The sequence below is a fragment of the Mus pahari genome, chromosome 16 (assembly GCF_900095145.1).
Source record: "Mus pahari chromosome 16, PAHARI_EIJ_v1.1, whole genome shotgun sequence".
In the NCBI taxonomy this organism is placed as follows: domain Eukaryota; kingdom Metazoa; phylum Chordata; class Mammalia; order Rodentia; family Muridae; genus Mus; species Mus pahari.
In genome coordinates, this window is record NC_034605.1 from 46322781 (window position 1) to 46333290 (window position 10510).

The 10510-nt window shown below is 39.4% G+C and overlaps 1 protein-coding gene across 1 annotated transcript in view; it reads right to left on the reverse strand.

Annotated features, from left to right (window-relative positions):
- The window catches only part of Ranbp9 (RAN binding protein 9), a 74557-nt gene that overhangs the window by 8872 nt on the left and 55175 nt on the right, over positions 1-10510 (reverse strand). Inside the window, exons 10-13 of the mRNA XM_021215456.2 lie at positions 8888-9078; positions 5466-5610; positions 3643-3764; positions 2064-2215 (exon numbers count right to left, since the gene is read on the reverse strand). Coding sequence (XP_021071115.1) covers positions 2064-2215; positions 3643-3764; positions 5466-5610; positions 8888-9078 — 610 coding nt within the window. The remainder of the gene's footprint in view (positions 1-2063; positions 2216-3642; positions 3765-5465; positions 5611-8887; positions 9079-10510) is intronic.

Below are 10510 nucleotides of genomic sequence, written 5' to 3' on the forward strand. Positions count from 1 at the left end.
CCCGTGTGTGTGTGTGTGTGTGTGTGTGTGTGTCCATGCTTGTGTAAAATCTGGAGCCTCCTCCAGCTCAGGTAAGCATTTGACCACTGAGCTGAACTATTGTCCTCCATCAACAATTTTAAAGGATTGAAACATCAGAAATATTAAGAACCAATGCCCTAAAGCAGTCCTCAACATCTTGCAAAGTACTGCTCAGATGCCTAGAAATTTAACAAAGGCCCACACATTAACCTTCTTTCCTAACACTGCTCAACAGGTACTTCTGAATAGCTGCATAGGGATATGTATTGGTGCTGCAGACTGGAATGTACTTAACACTAAAGAGTTACAAAGACATAATCTGGCCACGAGGACATCCTCTAAGGCGGATGTGGACAGCTACATTCCTGGTACGAGACGCTCTGTGTCTACCAGCTCTTTTATATCGAGTACAAAATAGTAATTTAACTCTCTTGATTGCCGAGGATTACCACTAGGAACTCAACTGTCATGTTACACAGCAGATGATGTGCTATGGTGACTACACTTCTCTTCCAACCGCGGCTACTGAAAGTGTAAGACAGAACGCCTTTAACTGAGGCTCCTGTGCACGTAATATTTACTAGTGCTGGCTTTCTGCCAAGGGTAAGGTACTGGGTACTATCACAAGTTACTGATCACTAAATTCTCAGTTCAGGTTTAGAACAAATACAAGCAGTCATCTGCCATTTCATGTCATCTCTAATTATTAGTCCCACAGGCCATTAAGTGTTCCCTTTGCTTTCTAGGCTGTGCTGTGTTGGAATGTGAAATGTTTGTCACAGGCTAGCTCAGCAGTAGTAGGTCCCTGGAACCGTGTCTTTGAAGGCTATAGATGATCCCAGTTTCTTTCTTTCTCATTGCTTTTCTCTGCCATGGGGTCAAAGAGTCTTCCTCCATGCGTTCCTGCTTACAATATTCTGCCCTATCAGGGACCAGAATCATTAGGATTTGAGAATGACTGCAGGTAATAGACAGGAATTATCAAAGAGGATATAAAGCTATTTTTCTAGTTTTACTTCTTTCATAAATTTTTTGTTTTTTTATGGTGGTAGATGAATACGTAAAAATATATCTGATAGTGAAAATGTAAAAATACAATGTGAAGCCCCAGAGCATCAGAGCGGCTGTTCTAGCGATGCCAACATTCACTGAGACAGACTACAGTCTGAGTCTCTGTGATTCTGGTGTGTGGTGTTTTATCTGTAACAGTTCAACTTTTAAACACTCAAAAATCAATAGAATTAAATGTAATCTAGTTTAACAAAGCACCCCATCTTCAACTAATACACAAAACCGTGGTTAACTTTTTATTGAAATTTTATTCTTATCATATGTCCACCACAGACATATCCAGAAGACTTCAAAATGCATTTTAACCATTCTAAACATGAAAGATGATCTAATCCTTCACTGATCTCCATAAAACCAATGTTATCTGCTGCAACCCTGAATGTTTAGTAAAAAATACTACTCAGGTTTGTGGTTTCAGCAGCACACTGCCACTGCACAGTAAGTCACAGGGGACACGGTGCTGCTATACAGTACAGTTGGCACTTATGACTGTATGTGTGTGGAACCCAATGTTCTAGATCATGGCTGCCTAATGCCATCAGGAGTTCTGACTCACAAATGGGCACAGTTCTGAGGGGAAATCCCAGGTACATATTCTCAGAAGTTTCTACAATTTTGCTCAATGTTTAACAAAACTATATCTAGTACCTCTGACACATTTATAAGTCTCAAGGGGAAACACATGGTATGGTTTGAATATGAAATAGTCCCTCAAAAGCTCATGTGTGAGAGACTAGGTCCCCAGGCAGAACTGAAGTCAGTGGAAGGTCCTGGATGCTTGCCTGCAAAGGCTATATAGTCCGTCCTCTCTCCCAGTCAGCCTGCTCTGCTGTGTTCCCTGCACTGAGGTTCTCTGTCTCTCTCTTACCACAGAGCCAGGAACGGCGCTGGCAAGTGGGAACAGATCGAAACCTCCACATAAGCCTCCCAGCCCCCAGGGACTTACCCCAGAAAGCAGGCGGCACCCTTACCTTCAGCATTTTCTTATTTGCTGTGTTCTTGCCGCATTCTCTCCTCAGCTGCTCACTCATGGCTTGTAGCTCGCGGCCAAAGTGAATCATTCTCTCTATGGCAGCCTGACTTCCTCCACACAGCTGGCGTCTTAACTGACTGCAGTCAACCTCTGTAAGCAGAACAACCACTAGTTCACTACTTAGTGCATAGAAAACAGTAAAAAACAAGTGAGCTTACATGTTTTCTTTTTAATATATCGTATACTCTTTAGTAACTACTATTTAGTATTTCATCTAGATCTAGATAGATATGAAAATTCTCAAGACAAGGTCTTGTCAGGCTAGCAGTGGCCTCACAAGGGCTAGAGTTACAGGCATGTACCACCATGCCTGGCTACTAAACACAGAAATTCAAACATGTTTTATGTAGAACGTTGTAGAGAGTCTAGAATCCAACGTTCGGTGTGCAGCTATGAGACGAAAGAACCTTCCAGTGTCTGCAAAGTTAAGTGTCACTCTCTACATGAAACAGCATGGGGGATGACACACAGTAATTCCCTCTCGGGCTTTAACAGACAACAGACAGCAAACAGAAATAGAATAAAATGTTTGTGGAAGTTTAGACCCCAAAAGAAAACACAGATGATATTTTATCTTACTAATGAAAAAGACCAACTACACTATTAAGGGAAATGTTACCTTTAGAAATATATATGTTGACTAATACTTAGTAACCAACACACAGATTTCATAAAAAATCACTATTGTGACAGCATTCATAGAACGATAAAAAAAAAAGCTAACATTAACAAGTACTTGATTTAATTAGCTTTTCAGAGACGAATCCACCTGCTCTTCAGTGACTAAGATTTATTTTACCCATTTTACAGATGAAAAAACTGAGGCACAGAGCAGTTAAGTGTTCTGTCTGAGGTCAAGCAGCTAGTAAGTAGCAGTTGCAGTTTTCAAATCCAGGTAAATCTGGCTCTAGAACTCTTGCCTCTACCCACTGTATATAAGTATGTCTAGATACAGAGCTCTTCCATCAACAGGGAAGATCCCTTAAACAACTTCAATGATTACCTTTCGGTCTCAAAATATGAAGAAATCTAACGTTGCAGTGAATTATAACAAATAATTTATAAGATTCAATCATTTTCATTGTTTGATAAGAAAAGGGAGGCATTCGAATGCATCATTAAGGTGTTGTTTTAAAGAAAGAGAAGTCACACCCACGGATTGCACTAGACATGCCATATATCTGCATTTAATGGATTTAAGAGATCAGCTTAGTTGAAAGTTACAACATAATTCCTACCCACTTGGACTCACTGACTACACTGAAATCAGTGTACAAGCACTTTCTATCTCCAGCCTTCACACCGAGGCAGTGAAGTACAAAGGACAGCGGAGCCAGGAAGACTGGCTCCTGCCTCGGAGCCCAAAGGCTGCTGGGTCCAGCTCCCATGCTCCCAAGTGTTCTGTGAGATGTTTCTTCTGGAGATCTGGTTTATGCTTAGCTGTGAATCAGTCCAGGTAAAAACATAACCTTGTAGCCACCATTTTTTATTAAAATGTAAGAAATATCACTGCAGACCCATTTCGGTGTCACAATCTTCCATTTCGTGGTCATGTTTAGAGCTACCATTTAGGAAACCATTGGATGAAGTTTCTCCAACTCCATTGGAGTAGTGATCTGTTTCCATGTCTACATCATTACTGAAAATGAAGAAAACAAACCTAATTTTAGAAATTAGTTTAAGATAAGTTACCACTACACAACTTTGTAGCCTATAAGAAACTAATTTTCATAAGACAACAGCAATCTGCAAATGAGGTAAATGAGGTTAAATCTCAAATGTATCAAACCACACAGGACTGATCTTTAACAAATTTGTACTCCTGGAGATGAAGGAGCAAGAGGCACATGCAAAAGTGTAATGATTCTTGTCACTTTACATTACTGTGGAAAAGTCATGTTTTGGCATAATACTTATTTTTCAAACTTAGATCTGTACTTTTTTGTTGTGCCTGAGTCTTTCTGAGACAACCCTCTCACTGCTTCCATAAGCTTCTAGACTGTTCCATATCTACATCAGTGAAACCTTGCTTTGTTATCAGTCCTTGCTATTTAAGACTATGCTGTTTCAAAAGTAACTAATAAACAAAACAAATGAAACCCAAGGTACGCTGTCTCACCTGCTTCCACCTTCTTAGATCTAGACAGCATGGCTACTGTCCAGGCTGTCTTCTGGCTAGTGACTCTAAAGGACGATTAAATCTTCACTTTCATTTTAATTTTTACATGATCTATATTGCCCAGGCCTTGAATTTATAATCCCCCTGCCTCTACCTCCTAAATAGTTGAAACCACAGGTAAGAACCACCACTTCCAGCTCAACCACTTTTAGTTTTAAACAGTAGTCAAATGTTTTTTGAACAGGCCCCATGCTTGCTCAGGCTGCATCATAACAAAACAAAACCCAAAGCCCAGTACAGATAGCTTACTCACTGTCAGCTGAATAAGGCTGTACACATGTGCACAACACCTAACACCTCCCCACCTCTACCCCCCTCCCCTTCCTGTGCAACAAATCTGTAAGGTAAAGAAAGACCAGGCAGGATGAGGCAAAGGACTCAGGACTACAAAACAGACTGACATTTCCACGAGGTGACACCTGGACCTGGGTCTTAAGGGCAGAATAGCAGCGAGTGGGTAGAGCGCTTCAGAGAATGAGAGAGAGAAGCACTAGTTCCTAAGTCAGAAATCCTGGTAAGAACTTTCAGCTCTGCAACTGACTACCTAATTAGTGACCTTAAGAAACAGCATTTACTTTCCGATATTCAGCTATACATCTGTAAAATGGTTTAAAGAGTTAAATGCCATTTTTATCAACTTCACTATACTGGTGCAACAAAGTCATTACTCAAGTATAAATACTTCTTACTGGTTAGCAGTTTTAAAAGTATTTGCTAAGTTTAATGTCTTTCCTTCTTTACTGCAAAGGAGGATATTGTATCATCAACCCTGTGGCTAAGCAAGAATGCAGGTAATAATTGTTCTACTGAGCAACTTTCTGTCAAGAGGGCAGAAAACTTACCACAGAACAAAGGCAGAACTCTGTCAACAATCAAAATACCAACTATAGAGTTCTAATTAACATTTGGGTTTCCCATTCAGAATTTGTTTTATTTTTATTCTAAGAGATCAACTGACTGTGAAAGAGTACCCACCCTCTACAGCAATTCTTTTTCCTACTGTTCTCCTATAGGAAACAGAGTCCCCATCCTTTTTCTTGATGGGAGCCCAGAGCTGCAGAGCGCAGTGTGGACTAGGGATATTCTTCAGACATTATCAGTAAAGATGGCATCAATGCCCTGGCCATCCCTAGGGATCCAGAAATCAAGTCACTCTATTACCTGGTGAAGTTATTAACTTGCTGTGACCTTGATACATTGATATTGTTTAGCTCCGGTACATTCAAGCTGGATAACTGGTGTTTACTATGGCAATATGATTGGTGTGCTTTATTTGATATTACACCATTGCTACAACTTTCAAAACCTGAGAAGAAAACAGAAAAGAAAGTTACAACATAGAAATAAACAGCAATTTGATTAGGTTGTAAATAATACTTTTATATTTTGATTTATATTTAACAATTTTAGAATGTAGGAAAGCCAATGAAGTATTTAAATGTTTTTTTAAAGCTTGATAATGTATTAAAACTTCATTGTAAAATATTACTTCCTCGAGTTTAATTACAGATATCAGTTAATGTGAACAACCACTGTTATGAGAGCACTTCAGTGTTTATCCCAAGGACAATTATGAGAACTGGGTTAATAATTTCATCGACATGCTAACATCTACATCGTCAAATACTCTTACCAATGCCTAGATGGTCAAGCTTATCTAGGCAATGTGGGCTAGCCTCAGCCTCCTAGGCTATAAGCCTGGACAGCATGTTACTATACTATACAACATTCTATAAGAAATCATAATATGGGACTGGAGAGATGGCTCAGCAGTTAAGATCTCTAGCTGCTCTTGCAGAGGATCTGGGCTCAATTTCCACCACCCACATGGCACCTCACAACCATCTAACTCCAGTTCCAGGAGATCCAACACTCTCCTAGCCATGCACACATGTGGAATACAAGCATACATACACGCAGGCAAAATACCCATATATTAAAATGAAAATATGTATTTTTTTCTCTAAAGAAAGAAATCAGAGTGCAATGGCATATACTTACATACTTTGACATAGAAAATATTACAATAAAAAATACCATGTGATTTTGTGATGTTTTTCTGCTCCATCAAGATGCATGAGGCTACTTTATATAGTTTGTCACTGACAGATGTCATTATGTGGCATGTTATAATCATAACATTTTATCTATGAATATACCAACTGTATGATATTCAAGAGTGATGTCATCTTGTCACTGAGGACATAGACATGCAAGTCTTGTCTTCAACATACGGGACAGTGACTCAAAAAGCCTGAGGTAAAGCAGTGCAGCCTGACTGCAGGAAAGAACAGCGGAGGCACTGATGGGAGTAAACTACCTGATCTGCTTTACAGAGTTAATTACAGACCTGGCAGGCTCTTGAGCTAGGAGGCTGGCAGATAAACGGAAAACAAAGAAACTGGAACAACGGAAAGTAGACAGAAGGAAAAGAAAGATTTTTTTCCTAAACAGTGACAGTGTATGCGTGAGGCTCTGGGGAGGAGCAGAGTCCTTACACCCAATCAGTGGATATAACTGACAATCTTGTCAGAGCTCATCACTGAGAATCACCCACAAGACAATGTCACCTGCAGGACAAGGCCAAGTCCACGCTGTCTGTCTTCTTATTTAAAAGGACCCAAGGAAACTTACCAGAGCTGTAGACTTAAATGGATAAAGAACTCAAAAGGGCTAGAAAAGCTTTTGGCCAAGATCTTAACACCATTAATAATTTCCGAAATTATGGTATTTTCTGTGGAGGCCATAAATAAGAGTGTTTTCTTTAGTAGTCCTGATAGGCATGCAATGAAAGGGGTCTTCAGTTTTAGATCCTAACCCAAGCTTTTAACATCCCGCCTTATCTGGCCATATTCAAATTGCTTCCTGGAATTTAATGACTAAACTCAGGATAAAGTACTGCAAAGCACGCAGTTCCACAGGTAAAGTTAAGTAGGGTTTATGCTTTAGGTACATTTGTGCATTGCAAGCTGTATGCCGTAGGTGCATAATATGTGAAATTTAAAAGTCCTTTTGACTTTGATAAAGTAGTTGAGACCTGTACTCTATGCATCTGAAGGTTTTAGACAACAGTGGGCTGAGAGGTTATTAAAGAGAGTGACTAATTTCTTTCTTAAGGAACCAAGTTTTAATAAAATTGTGAGCAGTGTTCTATTTTTGTAAAAGAACTAAAAGTTTTATGTTAGGATTTCTGTGTTGAGGAGCCTTTTGATTTAAAACCTTCTTGCGTTTATATTTGTTAAGTTTTAATTTCCTTGATAAAATTAAAGCTTCTGAAAGAAAATGCTTCGGTAGCAAGAATAATAGACAAGTATTTGGGGTAGTGTTTTTCCAAAATAACTGTAAGTACTTTCGTTGTGGAAATATATACCTAAATAAAACCATCCTTATGTGGCTATTCAAACCACTCATGCAGTTCAGGATATGCAGACTGTGTGTATATTTAGGTAACTACATTAAATGAGTATTACATATAGCTTAAAATAAGTGAGGATTAAAATTGTACTTAAGAGGTCAAACTTTGTCAAACTTGTTGGTACTTCTTAACATCTCTAAATCAGTACTTGGGGAAACACTACTTGCTTAATCCATTGATTCAAGAATAAAGAATGAGGGGCTGGAGAGATGACTCAGTGGTTAAGAGCACTGACTGTGCTGCCAGAGGTTCTGAGTTCAATTCCCACCAACCACATGGTGGCTCACAGCCATCTGCAAATGGGGATCTGATGCCCTCTTCTGGTGTGTCTGAAGACAGCTACAGTGTACTCATATAAATAAAATAAATAAAACTTAAAAAAAAAAAAAAAAGAATTAAGAATGAAAAATCAAACAACAAAAATAAAGTTAAATATATAGAGCTAAGAGTCCATGCTGGGAAAGACAGAGATGCAAAAAGAGAAGAATGGGAATTAGAGAAAGATCCGTAAGCAGTGACAGCAAGAGAGGCAGCAAAGGAAACTGTCATTCAGGGAACTCCAGGGGCCAGAGTGAGTAGTAAACAAGCTGAACAGGGGATAGGGGAGGACATGAGCTTGAGTCAGGAGAGACAGGAGCCCAGCCGGGCTTGGCCATCGGCAGGACATCATAGCCAGAGCCCAGTTAAAGCCATACTTTATTAAATCCCTCATTATTTTCTCACTATTGTCAATGGTTAGTGACAACTTATTCTGAATGATGACATGTAGTTGGGGACATCTAATAACAGTCTCAGTTTCCCATGACTTCTTGGTATTAGTGTCCTGTCCATGTTCTGTCGTGTGAAACATGACACTGTACACATACAACTGGAAAAAGGTACAAGAACGTTTAGATTAAAAAAAACTGTTTAGGGCTGGAGAGATGGCTCAGTGGTTAAGAGCACCGACTGTCTTCTGCAGGTCCTGAGTTCAAATCCCAGCAACCACATGGTGGCTCACAACCATCCATAATGAGATCTGATGCCCTGAGATCTGACGCCCTCTTCTGGTGCATCTGAAGACAGCTACAGTGTACTTAGATATAATAATAAATAAATCTTGAAAAAAAAAAAACTTTAATTCAAAATTACATAAAGGAGAATAAAAATTTAAAAGATGTCATCTCACCAGAAAAATGTGCAGTACTGCTTTTGCCTGGCGCTAAGCTGTGGATACTCATTCCATGACTGGGACTCATGCTTGGACTACTAAAGGGCCGAGGACTGACGGGATAACTGTCTTGAGATTTTGGACTTCGGCCTCCCAAACACCGCACTTCACTGTCTGTACCATTCACCATTTCTATAAACTGACGTACTCTGAAAGAAAAAAGAAAGTTTACTTAGGCATAATCATTACATCATATGAAAACTGAAAATCAGTATTTTACTTGGTATCATTTCAAGTGAGTTAAGTAAGCAAGATTTGGCACACATGCACCTGCACGGCCTTCTCCTGCACAGCCCTTCCTCACCCAGCCCAGGCTGCACACCAAGCTCTCAGCCACAATGGACCTCAGTTGACTTTGTACTACTCAGAAGACTGAAATCCTAAGCTGAGTAGCATCTCAACTTCCTTCTTGTTTTTTGATATTGGGGTCTCATTTTGTGGCCCTGGCTGGCCTTGAACTTGTTATATGCAGACCAGACCAGCCTTGAAATTTCAGAGATTCACCTGCCTCTGTGTTATGAATGGTGGGTTGATTGAAGGCATTCTTTTTAAGTAACAAAGATTTTTTTTTTAATGTCAATTTTAATATCAAATTAGAAACCTAAAATGCAGAAAATAAGTGTTGATGATGATGTGGAAAGATTGGAACCCTTCTACTCTGCAGGAAGTAAATCAGAGCGCAGCAAAGAGAACAGTACACGGGGTTCTCAAAATGTTGAGCACAGCAATGAGCCAGCAATTCTACTTTTAGGTAAATAATCAAAGAATTTGAAAGCCAGGCCTCAAGCAGATGCCTGTGCACCTTTTCCGCAGCAGAATTATTATTTAGTCTTCTAAAGTCAACTGAGGTCCATTTTGGTTGAGAGCTTGGTATAGCAGAGACAGACAGAAGCAACTCCATCAACAGACAGAAGACTAAACAACAAGCACTGCTTACATACAATGGGATCATCTGCAGCCTTCAAAATTAAGGACAATTCTGACACATGCTACATTACAGATGAAACTTATACGGAAAGTACACTAAGTGACTAAGCAAGTCTCTGAGGGCTACGGGCAAGTGAACAAGGGAGAAGCAGCTCGTGTTTAAAGGGCAGTCTAAGATAGAAAAGCCCCAGCGATGCACAGAGGCGCAGGTGCACTTAGATGTGTGAGAATGAGTAAAAGAGCACACTGTGTTCATAGTTTACTATCACTTTTCAGTATATCCAAAAGAGTTACTCACGCTATCTGTCAGAAAATTGGGATTACTGCTTTCTAAGTAAGACCTTCACAGTTTAAGAAAGATGGAATAATAAGCCAATCCAAGTATCAAGTGCACAGAGATGCTAACACAAAGCACACACACTCTATTCACACAGCTAAGCATCTGCTCTGCTACTCAGGGGACATGCTTTAGCTCCACATGTTCTTTAAAATATCATTTAAATGTGCTATATTATCTAATTATATGTAAATAACTGAAGCAAGGGAGACCAAAACTCAAAACCAGAAGTTATGAAGATAATTTTAATTACTTCAGATGTAAAACATATAAAATAACATTTATGTGATGTATCTTCGGTATTCTAAGTTTCTGGG